Source organism: Sebastes umbrosus, chromosome 3 (assembly GCF_015220745.1).
Source record: "Sebastes umbrosus isolate fSebUmb1 chromosome 3, fSebUmb1.pri, whole genome shotgun sequence".
Lineage (NCBI taxonomy): Eukaryota > Metazoa > Chordata > Actinopteri > Perciformes > Sebastidae > Sebastes > Sebastes umbrosus.
Genome location: NC_051271.1, coordinates 16,869,172 through 16,894,823, shown reverse-complemented (window position 1 = coordinate 16,894,823; position 25,652 = coordinate 16,869,172). Strand labels below are relative to the sequence as shown.

Below are 25,652 nucleotides of genomic sequence, written 5' to 3'. Positions count from 1 at the left end.
TATTGTATATATTTTTCTATCTTGTTTCTATCACGATATAAGCTATGACTATATTTATTTGTTTATTCTCTATAATTTCACTTAAAACTGTTATGTTCATTTTGCACTCAAGTTCTTAAAATGAGAAAATACTCAAAATACTTTTGTTAAGTATTTAATTCAACCAGGAGTTTACAAAAATAGGCTTTACCATGTGGTTATTTCACATTGACTATTTATTTATTGAATTACCAGAAAACATGCGATATCGTGATATATATTGTTATCGAGATATGAAATGACCTTTATCATGATAGAAGATTTTGGTCATACTGCCCAGCCCTACATTGAGCTCAAAATTGTATATACATGGAAGATATTGTTATTGTAAATGGCTACAGTAAGTTTGTTGATGTTTTTAACAGTTATACGGCTAAACTTGCGTCATGCTAGCTGTTTAGTCATGTGAGCCCAAAACCTTCACCATCACACATGACATTTACTGTTTGCTTTCATGGCAAACACTTGCACCGTGTTTTACGAGGAAACTTGCATGCAGCAGAACCAGATGAAAATACAATCTTTGTGGCTAACTAGTCATCAAACAGCTGCCTTCATCCACATCCAGCAGAGCAACATGATCATCACAATGGAGCACTGTTTGTGTCCACCTGATGTGGAAGTAAGGTCACCATATCTGCTCAAATGTGAGGGGTGGAAGTAACAAAAATGAATTGATAAAAATGGAGATGATGAAAATGCATGTGAATTGAAAAATGGAGTGATAAATTATCAAGTGATTTGATTAATTTAATATGAATAAAACAGTCGTGATATGATGAAAACAGAGCCATGTTTCATTATTTTCATTTAATTTTCCACCCAAAATGTCAGTAAAAAATCACGTCCACGGACTACAGTGCAGGTGAATGTCTGCTTGAAGTCGAGAGAGCGGTTCGCTGAGTGGGCGTGTTCTTCTTCTTTTATTTTGATAGGGCGGAAGTAACAAAAAATTGTGTGCTGTAAACGATAAATGTCAGTTGGGTGAATGGTTGAGAGTTGATTATTAGAGTAACACTGCTTCAAATAAAACGTCAATCAAGTTTATCAAATCAATTTACAATTTATCACTCTATTTTTCAATTCACACACATTTTCATCACCTCCCTTATTAATTTATACATCCATTTTCATCACTTCCTTTTTCTTCAATTATTTTTTGTTACTTGCACCCTTGAGGCCACTTCCCTTAAATGATAAATGGCCATTCTGTGTTGTGAATGATGAATGTAAGATGGTGAAATAATTAAAAATGGCTCTGTTTTCATCATACCACGACTGTTTTAGTCAAATCACTTAATGATTTACTACTACATTTTTCAATTCACATTCATTTTTACGGCTCCATTTTTATCAATTAATTTTTGTTACTTCCACCCCTCATACTCAAAGGGTGATGATATGTCAGATATGGCAAAAATGGACCCAAAAGATTGTTTAACTCCCATTTCTTCATTATGTTTTAAGTTGCAGATACTACTGACTATAACTGCAAAAACACTGGAACCACATGAGAACCCTAAACACAAAGTATTGCTACTTAAAAAGCAAAAGTTCAAACAACCAAAAATAAAAATGATTTTATCCACAAATTGGAATTAACCTGTAAACACGGGTTCAATTAATAATGTTGTGCTTTTATGTTGGTTCACGACTCGACTGATAACTATAGAGGAAACTATGAACAATGATCATATCCATCAGTTCCTCAGTAAAACAAGAATCAAGCCGATCATTCAGAAGAAGTACAGCTGTAGAGGGAACACATAAAGTCAATTTATAACAATTAAAACACACTAATCTGAACAAATGTCTTTTGTGGTCTTCCTTCCTTTTTGACTTACTTATAAATAAATAAAAATATAAGTTAAAATCAATCAATCAGACAAATAAAACTACTAATCTTTGAGCTCAGTTTCTCATAACATAAATTGATTTACCATTACCTGCAAAGCTAAGTTAATAAAATAACTTTAAATTCAATGAAATAAAAACACAAAATAAAATATTAAAAAATAATAATATTTTAGGATTGTCACATAAAGACATGTCGCTCTGATATCTGATTGCTTTACACTTTTTAGTGATTCCTCCCTGAGTTTTGTTCAACATCCTGTCACAACAACAAATACATCGCTGTCTAAAAAGCTGTTTTATGTGTGACAAATTCTTTATATAGTAACAGCTGATATCTCTAGCTTCAGGATATGAAAGGGCCTTTTGTGGAGGATAAAGTAATTTATTGATTTGATTTCTCATGTGTGGTTTAACTGTTCTGGTGGAAGGAAAGTCTGTTCACATTTCAGCGTCAGCAGAACATTTCCTCTCAGGCTGCCGACATGTTTTAAAAGACGGTTACTCATTAAGTTCATTGCACAGTCATTAAGGTGCTTTTCTTCTTCAAAATGCCTCGTCACGACTTCGTCACTTCCTGCTCAAATAAACAAGACACAAAAAAAATCATCCATTCAAACACCTCACTGGAAAAACTCACATCTTCTGTCCATTATTTCCTCTTTTAACATTTCCTCTCTGGTTGGTCCTGGAGGACATCTTGTTTCTGGCTCACAAATGGGAGGAGGTGGAGAAGCAGAGTTTCAGGGTGAAGGGGTTGGAGCTGTCTGCAGGTCAGAGAGGGAGACGAGGCATATAAATATAAATATATAAAATACTGTTAACCCTCTGAGACCCACAATAGAGCCATTATTGTTTTTTTTAGGGGGGTCTTTAGGGGGAGATAGCAGGTCAGCAGTAGATGTCACATAGAAGTGGTGTACATCATCTGAAAACTGATTGGAGATGCAGCTCAGCACTGTGTGTCAAGCTCTAGTCAATTGAGAAAGTGTATAAAGGCTTAGAACATTATGATAGAAGTATATGATGGCCATCCTCATGCTCTGTTATGTCTCATAAGTTGTTGCAGCAATTTTGGGGTTGATACCATTTGTTACACAGATTTGGTGTTAAATTTAACCTTTTTTTTACTGAATGAATTGATAAAAATGACCAATAATTCCTTAAAAATACCACATTAAGACACCAAGACCTCGAGGAACACCATAGAAAAAGCCATGCTGTGATTTGGTTTCAATAACTTTTGACATTTTGAGATTTCTGCAAGAATTGCATTTTTTTGGTGATTGGATGGCGAGCATTTCTGTTCTGGAAACTGCTCAGAAACCCCCTTATTGTCAATCTACCTAGGAGAGCCATCCATTCTCTGAATGCTCTAGGTCTGTAGTTTGTGGCTGTAAAGGTTCATGATGCTGTGATTATCCTAGAGGTCACCACAGGTCATTTTATACAGTGAGGCCAAGTTTTAAAAAAATGGTCTCACTACAATGAAATGGCTCCTATGGAGACTAACATCATCACACATGAATACAGTTGGGCTCATTGGATCCACAAGAGTCTCAGCTTTACAGTGATACCCAATTTATGTAATTCTAAGACTGTTTAGGGACCCTAGTATGTAGAAATATTAAAATACACCATTTTAGAATAAAAATATAATACATCAAATAAAAATAACACATTTATACTGCATTCAAAAAACTGTATGTGATTGTCATAAAGTGGTCATGTCTGTAAAGGGGAGACTTGTGAGTACCCATAGAACCCATTTTCATTCATGGCCATGCCAGTTTTTCCTCGCCAAAATTTAGCCTAACTTTGGAGCGTTGATGATATCAGTAACTTCACTCTAGCTATAAAACTGTGTGAAGGTTTTCAGTCAGATATAATAAACAATCAATCTATTTCACAAGCAAACATCATGTAGTGTGCTGAACCTTCATCCCAGCAGAGAGGTTGTCAACATTTGCTGTTGTTGTTGTTTTACCAGATCTGTGTGAAGCCTGACATCAAGTGGTGAATGCCGGTAGTGACCTGCTGTTGGTGCTGGATGATGTCACCACCTGAGTCCAGCCAGCAGCAGAAGTTCATTACCATCATGACAAAATGTCCTAGAGACGCCTACTAAACTGTAGCGGGAACTACCACTGAGGTGGTTTTGAGTACTTTGCCAGGTGGTGATATTTCTGTCTGTCTGTCTGTGGACAGATTTTGTCACAACCGTGCAAGATGCAATCACGACACTACCGTCACCCCACTTTACACCCCTGGCATGATTTGGCGTCACAAAGGGGGGTAGGAAGTGCCCCCCCACTTTACGCCACTGGTTTGATTTGGTGCTGCAGCTTGTAGTTGTTTTTTACCTAAAGATTATTTTTTGTCTTTTTGTCTTTATTTGATAGAGATAGTGATAGAGATACTAAAGTTCATCAATGCAGTGCTAACTCTAAAATCTAAGATAATGAAGAGTCTTTGAATGCATCATCACACCCACAGTTGATGATATTTTGGAAAATCTGCTTCTTCTCCTTTTTGACAGTGAGATGTTCAGTTGGATAGTAATCTCATGCGTTTGTGTTAAGTATAGAGCTCAGTATAGTGTCAGGATGTGGTTAGCTTATCTTAGCATAAAGACTGAAAGTAGGGCTCTGTCAAAAGTTCAAAAATACACATACCAGCACCTCTAAAGCTCATTGATTAACACGTTGTATCTTGTTTGTTTCATCTGAACACAAACAGAAATACAATAGCGACCGTTTGTGGTTTTAAAAGAAGTTACACGCTGGAACTATTTCTAGAAGAACAACAGCAATGACTGCAGAGCTTCCTGAAGTCTTGTTGTCGCAGTGAGTGCTGCACAAAAGTGCTGATAAACCGTTTGTTGTTTGTCAAGATGAGGCCGGAAGAAAAGGAACTTGGTGAACTTGGTTTGATTGATCACCATGCGCACACGGCACCTGATTGGTTATTTTCCTGTAAACAGTTCCTACTGTATTATCAGTGTGTGTCAGTTGAGTACTTACTGGGTATTCTGATCTGGTGGTGGTTGAGGACGGTCAGAGCCTCCACAGCTTCAGTTTTACCGTCAAACTCCACGAGACCAGACAGAGTCTTAGAGCTGGCTGCTGGGATGGAGAGGAGGAGGAGGAGGAGGAAAATGATGGAAGGAAGGAAGGAGAAAAAACAGAGGTACAGAGGGAAGGAAAATATGTCAGAGTTGAAAGATCTCATCTAAATATTTATTTCATATTTATGATTTATCTATTAAGCATTGATCATATTTATTCTATAGCTCTTTGTCTGCTGTGTGATTGGTTAAACTCAATCGGTTAAACTCACGTTTAGCATCGAAGACCTTGAACTTGGTGAAGTTGGGAACGTTGTGTTCAGTACAGAGCTGCAGTTGAGAGAGAGAGAGAGAGAGAGAGAGAGAGAGAGGTCAGACTGTTTTTAGTGAAGAAAAGAGTTTCTTCTTTCAATTCTCTGCTTTTAAAGGATGATTACGGTTTATTGTGGCTCTATGGGTCGTGCTCATGTTGCACTCTCCACCTCTGTTGTAGAATTTCAGGGAAAGCCCTAAAAAAAATGGATTTTCACCAGGGCTGTCAAACTTAATGCGATATAACGCATTATTATTGCATTGACAGCCCTAGTTGAAATGAATGTATTCAACAAGACAAGATGCTCTTAAAGTCACTTCTCGTCACTGAAGGTGTCCCACAGAGCTCCATACTGGGCCCCATTCTCTTCTCAGTTCACACCGCTTCAGAAAGCTCTCTCAGTCATCCAACACTTCCAGCCATTAAAACACCTCATGCAGGTGTGACCTCACCTTGTGCAGCTGGTGTTGGCTCAGGGTGGGCGGGGCGTTGTAGAAGTGCAGGACGGCGGCAGGCGGCTGGATGATGTTCCTGCTGCTCTGTGAGCTGCTGAAGCGGTTGTTTCTGGTCAGACTGAAGTCCTGGTAGCTGCTGCTGCTGTCGGCCAGCTCAAACACCTGACTGGGAATCACCGCCTGCTGCTTGGACACACTGAGAGGGGAAGGGGGGGCGGGAGTCGGTGGATAGATGGAGGGATAAATGAGAAAGTGGAGATGCATCGTCCATCTTTATATACAGTCTGTGGTTCTAAGGTATGCATCAACAACACTGACAAAATCAAATATTGAATATGTATCCGTATATTTCAGTGATATTTTTTATATTTCAGTGATATTTTGGCCTAATGGTTGGTCCAAAAAGAACCGGTAAGATTCATCCTATGGGGACCATTAATATCCACAGCCACTGTCATGCCATGTTGGTCATCAGTTACTGAGATATCAGGACTTACCAGACGTTGAGTTTTTTGCCAAACACTTTGATGCTGTTGAGGTGAGTCACAGCTCGGTCCACAGCGTACTCATCCCCCATCTCCACCAATGCCGTGCCAGGAACACTCTTCATGAACTTCACCTGCAAACACAACCACTCAGGTCAGGTTTCTAGAGGGATCATCTCTTCCAGATGATTGACAGACTGTGACACACAACAAGGTCTTCTCCTGTTTACTGCAACGTATAACCCCATCTCTCTGTGTTAGTTAGAACGGGCAGCACACACCTTCTCCACGTTGCCGTAGAGACAGAAGAGGTTGAAGATGCGGCTGCAGTTCATTTTGGTGGGATGGAGGCCGCTCACCATGGCGACTGAGCTGGAGGCGGCGTGGCCCAGGAAGGAGGAGGAAGAGGAGGAGGAGGGGGAAGTTTTACGGAGGAGCAGCGGGTAGGAGATCATGTCCTGCACCTCCTCACTGCTCCTCCTGTACCTGCTGTTAGCAGGCAGAGGCAGCAGGGGGCAGTGTGGACCTGCAGAGACACACAATATTCTGGGATTAGACACATTGGAGGAGTGTCAGGGATCAGGATGAGACAGCTGGAAGAGAGAGGAGAGAGAACAGACAGACAGACGGACGGTACCGTAGCCGTTGGATGGATGCTCTCCTAGGATGGCCTGGCGCTGCCTCCCCTTTCCCCGCTCTGCAACACACACAAACACAGACATCTAAGCCAAATAAGAGCTGACAGGAAGGTTGTTGCTCGTAGCACTCTCTCTCTCTCACACTCACACACACACACACACAAACACACAGCAAAGTGTGTCTTGGTGTAATGGTCGGGGTTAGCAGAGTGTGACCCACATAAAGGCCAGAGCAGCGGGAGGTGAAAGTGAGCGCTCCCTCTCTGATGAAAATCTATTTTCAGCCTCCGCAGCAGCTTCAGCAGCTTAACCATCCACCTCCAGGCTGCAGTTTAACCTTTGAGTCTACAGACAGAGCTCACTGAGCTCCATCCTGGTTAACCTTCACACCAGGAACATCTCATCTTCAGACCTGGTATTAACATGCGTCCTGGTTGATCGGATTACAAGTGGACAGCTCTGAGTACAGGTGTGAACGCACTCAAGACACATTGAGGATGCATTGAGATCCGATCACTCAGACCACATAGGTTCTGTTCAGACCTGGCATTAACATGCGTCCTGAGTGATCCGAATACAAATGGACAGCTTTAAGTACGTCTGTTCACACCTGGCATTAGAATGCGTCTCCACATGCATCTCAAGTGACCGCTTGTGATCCGATCTCACTTCCTTGCTCAATATGCAAATAAACACGTAGTAAACACATGACTAACACAGCAGACACTGTGACCTAATATTACATGAATGTCAGTAGTAATATATATTACATATTTGTGAATTGGGGTACATTTTATTAATACTTTATTAACATCAAAATAATGATAATAATCCCAGAGGACCTCCACTCCGCCGGCACTGCTACCTTTGCCAGGCAACAGTGGGGTACAGAGTTTCAGAGAGCCAGGGATGAGAGAGAGGGGGCAGGCGAGCGAGTGGGTGTCAGCTCTGTGCAAAGTAGCAGAACAAAAAACACCGACACATCACCGACAGTATGATAATAATGCACTTCACATGCTTAGTCTGATAATCTGTAGATATGTAGCCTATAGATAAGATATATTTTAATAAAGTACAGTTGTACCGACAGAATACAGTAGAGCACAGAAGCCGTTTCCATGTCACTGGGCAGACAAGCGCTCGCGTCTGCCTGTCTCTTCACATGAGGAGCATCAGTTGAGTAGGTGGTCCTTGATGCGGCCCAGGACACATTCGCGTACACACTGCTAAAAATATTTGGTCATATGCGGCCCAGACCACCTCCCTGATTTACACCTTTATCATGATTATTAGCACATCAAGTTTGGTGACATCAGATTATTCCCATCATTGTTACTTGCCCACCTTCAACCTGACCAGAGGTCTATCAGCCACAACACCTGAGAACACCTGTGTGTGTGTGTGTGTGTGTGTGTGTGGTGTCCTACCTCGCTGCAGGAGGAAGGGTTTGGTGTAATCCCAGCTGCTGTTATCATTGCGGACGACGTTCAGTCTGTTGGGCTGCAGGGGGCGAGAGAGCACAGCACCTCTGGGTGGGTGTGTGTGCGTGGGCATAAGAGTGAGGGTGTGTATGTGTGCATGCACCTGAGTGTGTGTTTGTCAAGAGGACTGTGTGTGTGTGTTTGTGTGTGTGTGAGTATGTGTGTGTGTGTGTGTGTGTGTGTGTGTGTGTGTGTGTTTACCCGAGCGTATTCGATCTTGAGCGTGCAGCAGCCGGCGTAGATGTCGGCTCCGTTGAGAGCCAGTTTGGCCTTCTGAGCGTCCTCCACTGACTCAAATGTTAACAGGCTCGTTAAGGATGACTCACCAGGATGAGAAGCAACCAGCCAATCAGAGGAGAAGAACAACATCCACCACTGTCCTCAAGGAGGCCTCCTGTCAGCTTTAGTGAATTTTAATTTAATCTTAAATGATTTTCCTCAAGTCCAATAATCCTCCTCTGCCCTCCTGTTGTCTCCATCATGTTCTATCCATAGCAGTAAAACTGAGGTTAAAGAGGCCATTTAGCTCTGAGCTGCAGCTTCAATGGAATTAAACTGATTTTCAGTGGTGGAATCTAACTAAGTACAATTACTCAAGTACAGTACTTAAAGCTTCAGTAGGCAAACTTTTTTGGCATCATTGTGCAAAATTCCATAATAACCTTTCAGCATATTGAAATTCAAGTGATCTGAGAGAAAACTACACTTCTGCACCTCCTCTTGGCTCTGTTTTCAGGCTTTAGAAAATCTAGTCTGTGACGGAAGACTTTGACCAATCACAGGTCATTTCAGAGAGAGAGCGTTCCTATTGTCTGTGCTCCGGTCATGTGAGCAGTGCTTGGTATTCCCCAAGAGATCTCAACATGACTGCCGGGTCACTAACTTTCTCATTTTACATCTAAATAGTACACTACAAGATGATTTTGAAAACATTTGAGGAGAGAAATAGGCATTACAGTAACAGAATATTGATTCATATTTGATCAGCGCTGCCTAGTTTGACTGTTTGGTCGGCGTTCACGAGTGACTGACAGCAGACAGCAGACAGCAGCTGGACAGCAGACTCCAGCTCTGCTCTCATTGGTTGTTTTCCTCTGGTCTGTGAAATCTTCTAGATGCCATTGGGAGCACCGGAGGACATAGAGGAACATGCTTTTATCAGGTTATCTGTCTCATGCACTACTGTCAGGATATAGCGACCGTTTTATAAAAATAACTTTTTTTAATCATATTTGCTCTAATTCTACAAACTGCAGCTTTAAATACTATTTTGGGATGCTTGTACTTTCCTTGAGTATTTTCATTTAATGTTACTTTATACCTCTACTTCACTTCACTTTCTTTCTTGAGGCTGAGGGTTGTGCAATAGTGTCATGGTGTTCTTCTGATTCTTATCTTTTATTTATTCTGTTTTTAGACAGCTCTTATGCAATCTGAGTATGTGCAATATATGTCGTTTGTGGTTTACATTGTTTGTGTTTCTCTGTCTTAGGCAGCTGATGGTGTGCAGCACTGAGTCCAAAATTGTTTTTCCCAAGGGGACAATAAAGTGTATCGTATCTTATCGTATCGTATCGTATCGTATCGTATCGTATCGTATCGTATCGTATCACATCGTATCTTATCGTATCGTATCGTATCGTATCGTATCGTATCGTATCGTATCGTACTACATCTCAGAGGGAAATATTGTACTTTTTACTCCACTACATTTATTTGATAAATGTAGTTACTTTGCAGATTTTGATTATTCATACAAGATATTATCTTCCAATAAAATATGATGTATTATCATAGATTATACTACCCGGCAGTATACGTATAAAGTAGTTAAAATTAGCTCCACCTTTACCAGCTGCAACATTAAAGCGACAAACTCATTAATGCATCAGTAGGTATAATCCAATAATATATTCTAAATTATTCTGAAAAAGGCCATTTTGTATAATGAGTAATTTTCCTTTTGGTACTTTAAAGGATAACTGTAACCCTATTTTCCCATGATTTTCTGTCGAACTGACTAATAACGTCCACTAAATTGGTTCAGTATGGAGGGAGAGCGCTGTAGACAACAGCTGCTCACAGCTGCAATATGTTGCTATTGGGGCAAGCTGGCACCGTCATTAACGTCCAATAAAAGTGCTTGTTTTTGCCATTACAGGCTCTGATTGTTATTATAAGTTTCTGACATTATAGAGAGAGTCTCGCTGGAGGAGAAGTCTTGCGCTGAAATCTGGCGAGGTGACATGTTGCTGAAGACAACGGTGGAATAGTGGAATCCATGGTGGAAACGTGAGTGCTAGCCGGGCAGAGTTTGTTGTGTTGGAGTACAGAAAGTGTAGCTTAGTGTTATCTAAAAGATTTACAATATCATGGCTGAATATTTAGATGATTTCCACAATGTGGATGAGGTCTTTGAATTCGATGGCCACCCGTATTTATTTGAGACAGAGTATATGGATATTCAGATTTCACAAAGAGATGAAAAACGTTTTATTTCTCAGTAGGGTCCTTTCCATAATGTTGTCAGATACTTATAATAACAATCTGAGTCTGTCAGTGGCAAAAACAAACACTTTTAGTGGACGTAACGTTGCACTGACGCTGCTCACTTGCCCTCGCAGCTCGTTTCCCGGCTGCTGGTTTCAGAAATTGTTGACCCCATCAGTCACTCAGACACACAAACATGGGAAAATAGGGTCCAGGTTGAAAAATACCGATGTTACCTTTTAAGTATATTCTGATGCTAATACCTATGTACCTTTACTTAAGTATGATTTTAAATGCAGGACTTTTACCTGTAACAGAGTATTTTTACACTGTGGTGATCGGAGTAGTGTCTCCCCTGATGTGGGAAATACTTTAAACACACATACAGCCACACACCCTGTCAGGATATTCCACCATGGCCTGGATGCCGTTGCGTTTGAAGATGACGATACGCAGGACGTTAACGACGGGGTTACAGACGGTGTACAGAACATCCTGAGAGAGAGAGAGAGAGAGAGAGAGAGAGAGAGAGAGAGAGACACAGAGAATGAGAGGCAGAGATCACACAACAAGAATAACCAAGTTCTTTTTTTGAAATGTGTGATGGTGGTGGAAGTTGGAGGTCTTTCTCAGAGGATGTGGTAGATGTGGTTTTGTGAGACATTAATAAGTTTTAAGTAGAGATAATTCAAGTGTAGGCTAAATAAAGGTCTGGTGAAGGAGGTTCAGCTGAGGAAGTTTCTGCTCCAAAACAGGTAAAGGAAGTCATGCTAGAGGAGGTTCTGCTGGACTTACGGTGGTGATGGGGTACAGCGGGTTCTGGATGGACAGCAGCAGAACCTTGTTTCCGCTGGTGGGGTCGTCTGCGTTGGTCGGTCGGGTGATTCTCTGGCTGGTGGAGAAGTTGAAGAAGGCCTGCTGCTCCGCGATGCAGACCGCCTCACTGTTTCCACACGACACGCAGCGCTCGGCGCTCTCCACGCTGTCGAACTCTACCAGAGCCTGACGCTTAAACGGCATCATCATCACGTAACTGCCGACAGAGCAGACAGGTGTGGGGCTTCACTCAGAGACTCAGGACAAAAGGATGTTTGTCTTTGTGTAGGATCAAGCTTCAGGTTAAAGTTGCTGTCTTGTTTCGTATAAAAGAGCTCTTTAGAAAGTAAGTTTAAGAAGCTTTGCATTAATGCAATCAACATGAGGATGTTTTGATGGAAGTTTTGCAAGATTCCTTGAGGGGTTTGATATTGTTCACTGTTTTGAAAACACAAATGGGACTGTTGATGAATTATTATACACGGTCAAAAAACTAGGGCTGTCCTTGACCAAAGAAATTCGTCTAACTAACATTCGTATGATTTTGTCGACTTATTGATTAGTTGATTTAATCGACAGATCTGTAAAACTGTTTCTCCACAAAGACTCACACAAAATAACCACTTTAAATGTGCTCATAAGTTTCTTAAAAATAAGTAATCAGCTTGAAAAAAGAATTAAAAAAATGACTAATCGACTAAAGAAATCTTAGTTGATTAAGACCAAAACGACCGATTGGTCAACGAATCGACTAAGAGAGGGCAGGCCTGCGAAACAGTTGACCATTGACCATCAGAAGTTATCAAAATGAAACAAGGACGGATTACAAACTGAAATTTATTTCAATATCAACTGACATTTTTTAAATAAAGTTATGTTTCATCAAATTACCACAAACTAACTGATACCAGGCGGTAACCTCCAGTTCTGAAACTTGAAGTCAATGCTGAAGTGCCTTAAACTTGCATGTTTTCTAATAGCCAGCAGGGGGCGACTCCTCTGGTTTCAAAAAGAAGTCTGATTGTATAGAAGTCTATGAGAAAATGAGCCTACTTCTCACTTGATTTATTACCTCAGTAAACATTGTAAACATGAGTTTATGGTCTCAATCACTAGTTTCAAGTCTTCTTCAATACAGCATGATGTTCATTTAGTAAATTATGGTACCATTTAGAGTCAAATAGACCATAAAGCAGGGTATGCTTTAGGGCATGGCTACCTTGTGATTGACAGGTCACTACCACAGCCTTGTCCTGTCTGGGAGTTGTCCGTGTTTTCGTCTTACAACTTTAACCCTTTCACAGTGTGTTTTCAGTTCCTCAAAGTCAATTATAACATTTTGGTCACCTAAAAACGTCTTATTCGGCGTTCGGTTGTACTTAGCTCCACACTCTCATGTAGGGATGCACCGATACTGGATCAGTTATCGGGCACAATGGGGCCGATCTATTCTTTTCAATTCTATGTTTATATACTATATACATAATATACTGGAATCTTAATTCCTGTTTACGTTTTGAGCAACTTGATGCTGCATTAAAAAGGTTTACACTTGAATTGTAATTCCTGTTAATTTTGAAGATTTTTGTATTATTTTAATAATAAATAACAATTCAGTAAATGGATATCTATGTATTTATTTGTTAGGAAAATAATGTTTAAGTCAAGCCTGATTTTTCCTTACACATGAAAGTCTGATCCAGTCACTTCCACACAGTGAGGCATACAGCTTAGTAATTAAACACTGGTATCGGATCGGTACTCGGTATCGGCCAATACCCAAAGCCCAGGTATCGCTATTAGTATCGGGACTAAAAAAGTCGGATCAGTGTATCCCTACTCTTGTTTCACTTCTGGTTCCAAAAAACCTTACAGGAAACTGCGGCCTTTTCAAAATAAAAATGGGAAGTTTTCATATAATCCTTTTCACTCTGCCTCATTCATGCATAACTTGGTTATTATTATTACTTTGAAAGTCCTTTCAGCTGTTTTAATGATCTGTTCAACACAACAAATATGTGTGATCTTCGCTGTAACACACACACACACACACACACGCACGCACACACACACACGCACGCACACACGCACACGCACGCGCGCGCGCGCGCACACACACACACACACACACACACACACACGCACACACACACACACACACACAAACATTCTTATGATAGCAGCAGAGGAAGTGGTGCTGAGATGCAGTAAAACCCGATTATCTGCAGGGAGAGCAGCAGAGGCTGCTGGGATGCTTGCTGAGGTAGTTGTCTGTAAATCAGGTTGTTCTGATGGACAGCAGAACCACATCAGACTGCACCTCAGTAACCGACAGCTACGCTGCAAAATGCTGTAAATTATTCAACGCAGCAGCCATTTTCTGTGTGTGAGCAGCCAGACCTGCTCTCCACTCAGTCAGTAATCAATACTGCAGAGTGTCTGTTATTCAAGTCTCAAAAATGTCAGTAATCTTTGGACAGTGTGTGACAGAACATTCAAAGGAATACGTGCACTTCTGTTAGTCGGTATTTTAAAGGTAAAATGTTACCAGATGTTGCCGAACTTGTCGAGCGCCTCCACCAGATCAGCCTCCACCACGGCGTCACAGAGCCCTCGGACGTGGACGACCGGGGACGGGGGGATGCGGTGACTGTCCTCCACACCGTCCTGCAGAGACAAGAGCACTGAATCTCTGAGACAATAAAGACAATCTAAATGATAAAACATTATATGAAAAGTCTGTTTCGATTGAAGCTCTATAAACTAAATCACTGATCAGCTTTCTGACTATTAATAATAATAATAATAATAATAATGATGATTGTTGTTTATGGGTAAATGTGATGACAATGACAGCTGCTCCGTGTTGTTGTCGCTGATGTGACTCAGCTGCTGAAACAGCACTAAAACATGCGTACTTCAACCGCCCTTTAAGTACAGTACATAATGCTATACATATATATATATATATATATATACATCCTTATAGTCAGTGTATCAACGTTACATACAGTAACTTAGATGGCGGTCGGCATGCTCCCAGTTTGGAGAAGCAGACAGTACTACAGTACTATGATAGTACTATATGAAGCTGAGAATACTTGTGAACTTTAACTACTGATACTTTAACGACATGAAGCTGTGACTACTTCTGTACTTTTACTGCATGAAGCTGAGAATACTTTTGTACTTTTACTGCTGATACTTTAACTACATGAAGCTGATAATAATTAAGTACTTATATTACTGATACTTTAACTACATTAAGCTGATACTACTTGTGTACTTTTACTACTGATACTTTTACTATATGAGGCTGATAATACTTGTGTACATTTACTGCTGATACTTTAACTACATGTAGCTGGGAATACTTCTCTACGTTTACTGCCGATACTTTAACTACATGGAGCTCATAATACTTGTGTACTTTTACTGCTGATATTTAACTATATGAAGCTGAAAATACTTGTGTACTTTTTTAACATTTTGAATGCAGGACTTTTACTTGCATTACAGTACTTTTACATGGTGTTATTGGTACTTTTACCTCAGTAAAGGATCTGAATACTTCTTTCTGTGACTATTTTTTCCGCTATTATCTGTAACTCGATGCCTCAGGAGTATTTTTAGGTCGATGGCAGAGAAAGTGACGTTGGTCTAGAACGTTAATAGAATAAAATAAAACTTTATTGACTGTCATGTGTTGTTGCAGGAGGGACTGTAGGTTTGTCTGTGCAGAGAGCTCAGATAGACATCAGCGAGGTATGGGTGAGATAAAATCTTGACGGTTACAGTTGGAAAATCTTCTCAAGGCGACAAAGACGATAAGAATATGTTTTCGGTGTCTCTCAGGAAGCGCTGCAGGTTTTGCAGCCTGACCTTTCTTTCTGCAGCAGGTACAAACACTTTACACCAACGGCGGCAGGAAACACGCTCTGATTGAGGCAGTTTGGGGTGTTGACCTCTCTAGATGACCTGATCTGACTCACAGCATCAGTTCAACACTTTGTCTCTTTTGGATCTAGTGTTCAGCTCAGACAGTCTGGTTGGGTATATCTTAGTCGACTCACGTATACACTGTTTCCTTTCGGTTTTAGACATCCTCACACTAAACTATGGGTAACAGGAACCTCCAAAAATATGGTGTTTAAATATACATTTCCTACTTTCAAATGGAAGTTCTGTTTTCCTAAATGATGAATACATTGTTATTATTAATGTTGCAGTATCAGATGACAAAGGTGGCGTCTCGGCTGCCCACGTTTATAAAAACTTCAGCGACTCATTACGATGTCATGAACGATACATAGTGTTCATACAGACACTTCCTGTCAAGATGTTGAACACACATTTGGAACCAAATCACACAAACTGAACAGAACTTCAACCATGATAACTGGGTTTAGATCTTACAATCAGGGTTGTCTTATATTTGGGCCAATATGGTCATTAAATGAGACACAAACATTATTTCCACTGCTTCCATATCAGTTAATATCTGGTGTGTTCGCTCATTATGCATATATATGCATATAAATACCTCAACTGTGGGGGTTTCTTTTTTAAAATAAGATGAAATTATTATTAAATTTTTTACTCAATATTTTATTTGTTTGTTTCATTATTTTTTAGGGCTGTCAAACACGATAATGCTTTACCGCAAATTTGTTTTAATGCCACTAATTTCTTTTAAAGCATTAATGCAACTTGTGATTTTTAGGTTGTATCAGGCTCAACCTAAGTGAAGATACTGGCATCATATGAAACTACAATACCTAATGAATCCAATGCTACCAACCATGTCATTCTAGCTTGTCGGAAAGGAGCCTGAATAACGCTCCAAACTTACCCTAAATTTGGCGAGGGGGTCCCTTGACCTCTGACCTCAACATATGTGAATGAAAATGTGTTCTATGGGTACCCACGAGTCTCCCCTTTACAGACATGCCCACTTTATGATACTCACATGCAGTTTTGGACAAAAACTTCGGCATTTCTTTTAATGCAGAATTCTAAAATTCACTATTCTAAAAATGGTGTATTTTAATATTTCTGCATACTGAGGTCCCTAGACAGTCTTGGAATTACATAAATTGGGTATCACTGTAAAAGTGAGACTCTTGTGGATCCAATGAACCCAATTGTATTCATGTGTGATGATGTTAGTCTCCATAGTAGCCATTTAATTTTAGTGAGACCATTCTTTTTTTAAACTTGACCTTTATTTATTTACTTTAATTGTATTTATTAATTTAGTATTTTCTTTCTTTGTTTGTGTGTGATTTATTTAAATATTAATTATTTATTTAATATTTTCTTTTATTATAGGTTAGATTTATTATTAGTAATATATTATATAATGTATGTTATTACTATTTTACTTGCATATATATTTAAGTTGATGTATCATTGTTATGTTTATAATTAACCTTTTTTTCTACAAGTACATTTGCGTGTATCTGTACACATGTGTGTATTTTTCCTTTTCCTTTCTTTTAAATCTATTTTTCATTCACAGATGGATGCACTGTAAATGAAGCATCTTCCAATAAAACACATCTTTACAAAAAAAGCAACACAAACAAAAATCATTAGACGGCCGTAGTACACAAAAGAGAAATGGTTATATAGTACGTGCTATTAAATCACAACTTTTCTGGAGAGTCGACACAGTGGAGTATCCTGACACGTTGACTGTAGAGGTGTGGGGTGTTTGCATCAACTGACTCAGATCTCAGCCAATCACAGTAAACTGTGGCTGCTGCTTTGTCGTCCAATTTTGGTCTTTTTGGCTGCGTGAGTATTTTCTGGCTGCAGTGACAGACTGAGATAGTGGCGAGCGAGTGTTAACCTCAAACTTCAGCTCTCAGCATGTCCCTTCCGGTATATATTTTTACAGACTGCGGTCTGTTCAGACGAGTGCACATTCGACTGCACCTACGCCGGCCCCTGTTACTATAGCAACGCCAAGCAGGAGGCAGGTGGTTGAAGCATGCACGACGTTGAAATGGAGGAGAAGGTGTTACAGACGCACTCATGAGTCAACGACGAAACAATACAGAGACAGAGATGGGTTTTTTTTAGTTCGCGTTGGTGCGAATGATGCAATTTGGTTACCGTGGTAACCTCAAAGTTATCTTTGTGAGAACATTAAGTTGAGAACTTCCTCCACCTCTCGTTTCTACTCTGCAGGAGTACAGAGGAGGTGCAGCTCACACGGCCCGGTCGCCATGGTGACTGAGCCTCAGCTTTATTTTGGTGAATGCGTGTGTCTGTATTTAGTATGTGTGTGTGTGCGTGTGTGTGTGTGAGGCTGAGGCTGAGCGTTCACTGACATGTTGCTTCGTTCCTGTCAGGCCGCTGTATCATTACAGCTCTGTCTGACTCTCCTCCCCCATCTTCATACCTCTTGCTGCCTTCATCTTCACCACCTCCTCTTCTTCCTCCGTGACGCCTCACTGCCCGCTGAGCTAACAAGCTTTTAGCACAGCTAACGAGGCAGGATGATACATCATTTATAAAGTGTGTGTGTGTGAGCGAGCAGAGATCTGACAGTCTGACAGTTCGTCCCTGTGCAGCTCCTGTAAACACACTGAGCTCTGTGATGTCTGAACGAGGTTTAACACACTGTGTGTTTTATGGAAGACGAGTCACTCAACTCAGACTGAAACAACACAAACAGTCTAGGGTGTGTTCACATCAGGGACCCGGGCCCAGATCCGAGCCCACTTGACCGCCCAAAGTCTAGTTTGTTTTCATTAGTGTGAACGCTCCGTACCGTACTCGGGCACGGTCGGTCGATCCGTACTCGAGTCCACCTGGGGTGTTTTCATAGTAGGTATGATTTATCCGTACCGTGCCCGTGTGCGATTGCCCCCTTCTCCACTCCCTCGCCAATCGGCTTTCATTAGTAAAGTTGTTGCGAGTGCACTTGCGTCATCATCCACGTGTTTGTTTATGATGAAATCAGCTGTTCTGTGGCGGAGCATCGTACAACACTTCATTCAAACTAAATAAAACTCACCAAAACCGTCTTCGTTAGTCTTTCCAACTATCACCTACTCTGGTTTGGTTGAAATAAACTCTTATTTCACAGAGTTTGATGTGAAAATATGCCGACTTTACATGTTGTCTCTCTGCTTGCTGTGCAGCTGAGCGGCTCTCGTTTTTCGGAGGCAGACCAGCTAAATAAAATAACAAACATCGCCCAACCCCATTGCGTACTATTGTTAAAAATTTTAAGGAACCTCTAATCTGCCTTCCAGCTCTATCACCCAAGGCCGTGCAGTTCAGAGGATGACATCGGCGCAAGCTGTGCGCATATACAGATATTAATATGTCACAGTTTGACCAGAGACCGGCGTCGTTGAAAAAAGCCTGCCCTTTAAAAACTACTCGCTGAGTGCTAACGTTATTCGCTTTTAATAGCAGTCCATTTCCGTGTTTTGGTACAGTTGGCTTTCACACCTGATGCTATCCGTACCCAAGTACACATGAACCGTACTCAAGACCACCTTTTCAAGTGGACTCGAGTATGGATTGACAAACCGTGCCCGAGTACGGTATGGAGCGTTCACACTAATCAATCGAACTGGACTTTGTGGTCAAGCGTACTCATATCCGGGCCCAGGTCCCGGATGTGAAAGCACCCTTGAAAAGGTGGTATTGAGTACGGGTCATGTGTACTCGGGTACGATGGACTAACGTGTGTAACGTTAGCAGTCAGCGAGTAGTTGTGAAAGGACAGGCTTTTTTCAAAGCCGCCGGTCTCCTCTGAAATCTGTATTAGTGCACAGCGCTGATCTCATTCTCTGAACTGCAAGGCCATGATTGATAATGCAGGAAAGCAGGCAAGAGGGTCTTTAAAATATAAATAGTAGGCGATGGGGTCGGGCGATGTTTGTAATTTTATTTTGCTAATTTAATGGTCTGCCTTCAAAGAACGAGAGTTCAGCTCAGCTGCTCAGCCGGCAGAAAGAAAGAGAGACAGCGAGGGGGAAACGACGTGTAGAGTCGGCATATTTTCACATCAAACTCGGTGAAATAAGAGTTTTTTTTTTCCGATCAAACCAGAGTTGATGATAGTTGGAAAGACTAAGAGTTTTATTTTGTTTCTGTCAAGTTTGAATGAAGTGTTTTACGATGCTCCGCCACAGAACAGCTGATCTCAACATGTGATCTTGCAACGTGTGGTCATACCAGCCGTCATTCTCATCTCCGTGGTCAAATCGGCCGACGCTACAACTGTAGAGCACCCATATACTGACATTTATGTTAAATGCATTCAAGCAGCCCCGACCATGGATGTATAAAGAGAACGGAGCTGATGGGAGAGCTATCGACAGACTTGGTGAAGTTAGCGGAAGTATACATGTGTGACTATGTCCGGTTTTCCAAATAAGGTGTTAACAAAGGGATGTGTATATACAAAATACATATATGGAAATAAGATTGATTGAATTATATTCACCAGAAGTATGAAACAGTACATGTCATTTATAAATTAAAAAGGAAATACCACTAATTTGTGAGGGAAATGATTTTTTTTGTTCTTTGATTTTTGGGTTGCTGGAAACAATTTTAATAAATGATTCCTGACAATGATTGATATATTTGACTTCAGGACATCTCTGACTACATACATGCTGAAAATCAAAAATTTTTACTGTATCAATTTAGATATTTTCCAAAGTAAAAGTCCCTAGAAGTGTATGGTTCAACTCTTCCATGGTCTAACATTAAAGAAGTAAAAAAAAATTGCAATAAATCGTATTATTGAATCACAATACTTGTTGAATCGCAATATAAATCGGCACCAAAGTATCATGATGGTATCGAATCGAGAGATAGGCTCATCGTCCCAGCCCTATCAATGACCAACATGGATGAACTGGAGGATGGATGATTTATCAGGCAACATGTTTCAATGTTATGTTTAGTCCAGCCACCAGAATAAAGGAAGGAAACTCGTTCATTTCAGATTTTCAATTTCATTTCATTTCATGATTTTGTACTCGTTTTCCGAATCAGCCGCTCCATTTACTGAAGGACTCTGTTCTCGGGTCAGTTTTACACCTCGACTGGTGATTTCTGTTTGATCCTCACCCTCTACTATAACCATAAAAACCTTGAGATCAAAGGTGCTTTGATGTCGGCTGAAGTCTGCAGAGAGATGAATATAATCCACTGCAGCACGGCAGGTGATTCAGTCCCTGCTTACAGGACATGCACATCACCAGGAGGTAAAATAACTCTGAGCTGGGTTTGATCTGAATGCTCTGACTGGTGTGTAGAAACACATGAATTGAACTTTAATTGGTGGTTTGATTAATTAAATTTTTTATCTTGTTGTGTCCTGTTTGAGAGCACTTAGCTCCAACAGAGAGGAGACTAATTAAAAAAACAGGAGCTGCGAGATTAAATAATTAAAATGTAAAGTGTTGAAATGTGGATTGTGTGTCAGTCTGTCGGCAGGAAGTGGTCTGTCCACAAACAGCTTGAAACTGCCCTCAACCTCTGCTGGTCTGTTTGGTGTCTCGGGTCGATGGGAAAAACATTGTTGTCTGTTTCCCATAATGCTCTCTGCTTGCAAAGCGCTGACTGATCTATTGAAGACGGAGGAAGCTGCAGCTAGCGGGCTGTTTGATCACACTTCAGTCGACTCTCTTACGTCCTTCAGTGTGTCAAAATAAAAACACACACATGCAGACATCTCACAGTGCAGCAGTATGTTAATGCGGCACAGTTGCACTAAAAGGTTTGAGAATGACACAGCAAGTAATTTCACGTGAAATAAGAATGCCGTTCTTGCTTTTGGCGTGTCATTTGTACGATATGTAGTCTGTAGTGTCCGCAATGGAAACGCATTAACGCTCAGAGCTAGTGAATAAAAAGTGAGAAAGACTCCTTATGGCGGGCGGGAGGGGGGAGGTCGATGGGTTCAAAAAACACAAACCTTTCAACCAGGAGACCGGTGTTCGTGTCCCAAAGTGTTATTGATTTATTTGTTTGTGGCATGTTTTTTAGTGACGTTAGTGACATGTGTTATGTACTTCTGTTACATTTACGTACGTATTTTATAGGGTTGTCAAAGTTAACGCGATAATAACGCCTTAATGCAAATTAGTTTTAAAGCCACAAATTTCTGACACATTAACGCAACTCTTAATTTTTAGGTTGTAGTGGCTAAAGGTTTTAAAGCTAGAGAGAAGATACTGGCATCACATGAAACTAGAAAACCTAAAGAATCCATTGTTCTCCCCTTTACAGACATGCCCACTTTATGATAATCACATGCAGTTTGGGGCAAGTCATAGTCAAGTCAGCACACTGACACACTGACAGCTGTTGTTGACTGTTGGGCTGCAGTTTGCCATTTTATGATTTGAGCATATTTTTTATGCTAAATGCAGTACCTGTGAGGGTTTCTGGACAATATTTGTCATTGTTTTGTGTTGTTGTGACATACATTTGCATAAAGCAGCACATTTGTCCACTACCATGTTGACAAGGGTATTAAATACTTGACAAATGTCCCTTTAAGGTACAATTTGAACAGAAAATAAAAGAAAGTTTGATTAATTTGCAATTAATCGCGATTAACTATGGACAATCATGTGATTAACGCGCGATTAAATATTTCAATTGATTGACAGCCCTATACAAAATACATACAATCTCTTACAGAACCGCTAAAGGACCACACGCCCTAAATAGAAATCAGACCTGTAGAATCATCTGGCGTACTCTGAACCCTCTGAAAGAGCCAAACATCCTTCGTGACATTTAACAAGAACAGAAAGCCTGTTAAAGTTTCTTGGGACTCGTAGAACCTCCAAAAGGAGGAGAAGAGGAGGAGAACCTCTTGGATTTTTTGAAAGTGGATCCCTGTTTCTCTGTCTCCATACTGCAGGGTTCACTGTGATCTAACCTGAACACTAACAAGGTTAGAGACTCACTCAGAATACCACAGGCCTATTTCTCAAGGGGGACAGATGGCCTCACTTCCTGCTGAGTGCAGCCACGTCCTGTAACCAGAGCCAGAACCTCACAGAGAAGCCACACTGTCCCACCGAGCAGAGGATCAGAGCCGGACACCAACAGTAAATAAGCAGACACGGATTACGTTTTCAGACCTGGGCATGAAAGATAATACTAGAAAACAAAATGCAAATATCTGTGAGCCACATGAAGAGTCCTAAAAGAAGCTTATTAAAGACTTTTCTACAACAGTGTGACTCATGCGGCTCACCAAACTTTACTGGAGCACCACGATGGTGAAAATGGTGTTGTACGGGTAAATAGACACACGGCTGGTGTTGGATCATTTGAGATGATTCAATAAATGACAGTTAGGCCTATAAAGTACACATGGAAAGAAGTGGACGTAGCCTCCACGTCTGAATTGGTCACGGGGTCCCAACGTCACGCCGTCGTCGAGACTTGCGCTGTCGTCATGGTCTGGGTCTCATTCACATGAACGGAGGAAGGGAAATAACTCTGGATTCGGCTATTAGTGCGTATTTTTGGGCCCAATGACATCACGTGACGGACACGGTAGTTGAGTACTGCCGTTTGGCATTCTTCCTGGGGGCTTGGGATTTATAAAGAGAACGGAGCTAGCTACGGACTTGGAGAAGTTAGCGGAAGTATACACATGGTACACAAAATAAGGTGTTAAAAACTGTACATACAAAATACACATATGGAAATAAGATTGATTGGATTATATTCACCAGTAGTTTAAACCATTACATGTCCCTTATAAATTAAAAAGAAAATACCACTAATTTGTGAAGGAAATGTATTTATTCTTTGATTTTTGGGTTGCTGGGGGAAAATAATTAATAAATAATGCCTGACAATGACTGATATATTTGACTTCACGACATCTTTGACTACATACATGCTGAAAATCAAACATTTTAATGAATTAATTTAAATAATTTTCAAAGTAAAAGTCCTTAGAAGTGTATGATTTATCTTAAAAAGTTTAAATCATAATATTGAATCGCAATACTTAAAAATCTTAATACTTATCCCCAAGTATGGTGATAGTATGGTATCGGGAGATAGGTGTATTGTCCCAGCACCAGAACTTGTGAAGACCCTCTCAATCCAGATACTGTATCTGACAGAGAACTGGTTCAGATGTAGGCTACAAGTTATCATTTATTATTTCACTGCTGCATGAAGTTTATGGACCTGTGTATGATGATAATGACTCTTTACTGTCAGGGGGTTTATTCTGCAAACTTAGACCTCTCTGTCATTTATTCTACAGTGAAGTTATTTATTTAAATAAAGATCTTTAAATAGCCTACTGAGAACATATGCAGAGGACTTTTTTACTGTTTGTTTTTATTCATTTATTTAAATGTTTAAGAGTAGATATATGTCATATATGACCATCTAGCCTCATTCAATGCCAAACACACACACACACACACACACACACACACACACACACACACACACACACACACACACATTCTTCAACCTGCTTTTATCCCCTTGCATTGTCTTAGTTTTGTTTTGTTTTTGTACTTTGTTATTTGTTTCTTTCTCTGTATAATATATTTTGGTCTTTTTTTATATATGTCCCTGCACATGTCTTCACTTGTTTTGTAATCACTTTATAACACAATAAAAAAAAATGAAAAAAAATATTTAAATGTGTTTTAGTGGAAACTATACGACACAAACATAATGTATATTGTAACCAGATTTTAACATCAGGATTGAGAGAAACGGTAGCTCACCTTCCCTCCGCTACTCCGGCTCCTGCTATCTATGCCACCGCCGCTGCTCCGGCTCCGGCTCTCTGTGCCACCGCCGCTACTCCGGCTCCGGCTCTCTGTGCCACCGCTCCCCGCTGCTGCCTCCTCCTCCTCCTCCTCGGCGGAGTCCTCCTCCCCGTCCTCCAGCTCCTCTCCGCCGGCCTCCTCTTCTGTCCGGAGCCGCTTGGCTGCCCGGTGGTATCCTCCTCCTCCTCCTTCTCCTCCTTCTCTGTCTTCTCGCTCCTCCATGCCAGACGAGACGGTGAATTCAAGTATGCAGGTGTTTGGTAAACCGGAGGTAGAGATGGAGTCAACCTGCCAGCACTGAACCCTCTCTGCCTCTCTCTGCAAAAACAGAAACACAAACACAGACGTCTCACTCCGCCACAGATTTCAGGAGCTGACGCGCTCACGTTCAGCCTCATTATAACCATATAAGGAATGGGTATGTGACGTCACCGACAGCAAGTCGACATTTTTGGAGGATAAGAGTGCCATCAGCCGGCTGTTCACTGCTACTTGCACCAAATCAAAGTTTAGGGCCCCAAAGGTCTAGGGCAGGGGTCAGTAACCTTTACTGTCAAAAGAGACATTTTAGGCAAAACAACAAACAAAATAAATCTGTATGGAGCTGCAAAATATTTGAGCATTGTGATGAAGGTAACACAGTTTATAGTCTAAGTATATAGTATATAAGTCTAAGGGAGTGAGGGCCCAAGTGCAAATGTACTACGGAGTATTAGGGCCACATCGAGGGAAGAAAAATCTGAGATTTCGAGAATAAAGTCAGAATATTATGAGAAATAAAGTCATAACTTAACGAGAAAAAAAGTCGTAACATTACGAGAATAAAGTCATAACTTTACGAGAAAAAAAGTTGTAACATTACGAGAATAAAGTCATAACTTTACGAGAAAAAAAGTTGTAACATTACGAGAATAAAGTCATAACTTTACGAGAAAAAAAATCGTAACATTACGAGAATAAAGTCATAACTTTACGAAAAAAAAGAAAATAACACGTAAAATTACTACTTTATAATATTATGACTTTATTTTCATAATACTACGACTTTTTTCTCGTAATTCTATGACTTTATTCTCGTGATATTGTGACTTTATTCTCGTGATATTATGACTTTATTCTCGTGAATGTTTACGTTTAAATCTGTGTAAAGGGTCTAAATATTGTATATTTGTGACATCACAATTGGACAGAAATCCTGACAGCTT

The 25,652-nt window shown here is 40.5% G+C and overlaps 1 protein-coding gene across 3 annotated transcripts; it reads right to left on the bottom strand.

Moving 5' to 3' along the window:
• Positions 1–2,262: 2,262 nt before the first annotated feature.
• LOC119484543 (heterogeneous nuclear ribonucleoprotein L-like) lies at positions 2,263–24,793 on the bottom strand. 3 transcript variants are annotated; one of them, XM_037763403.1, is made up of 14 exons: positions 24,458–24,793; positions 24,403–24,424; positions 14,187–14,305; positions 11,618–11,855; positions 11,232–11,317; positions 8,534–8,630; positions 8,279–8,351; positions 6,851–6,910; positions 6,495–6,739; positions 6,226–6,347; positions 5,726–5,924; positions 5,233–5,290; positions 4,917–5,018; positions 2,263–2,660 (listed from the first exon to the last, which is right to left on the bottom strand). In XM_037763403.1, exons 1-14 carry the CDS (start codon positions 24,667–24,669, stop codon positions 2,605–2,607), a joined length of 1,689 nt encoding a protein of 562 aa, XP_037619331.1. In that variant the 5' UTR covers positions 24,670–24,793; the 3' UTR covers positions 2,263–2,604. The 3 variants fall into 3 exon arrangements, with proteins under 3 accessions (XP_037619331.1, XP_037619329.1, XP_037619330.1); XM_037763401.1 differs by having other exon boundaries at positions 24,403–24,792; XM_037763402.1 differs by having other exon boundaries at positions 4,917–5,015; positions 24,403–24,791.
• Positions 24,794–25,652: the final 859 nt, after the last annotated feature.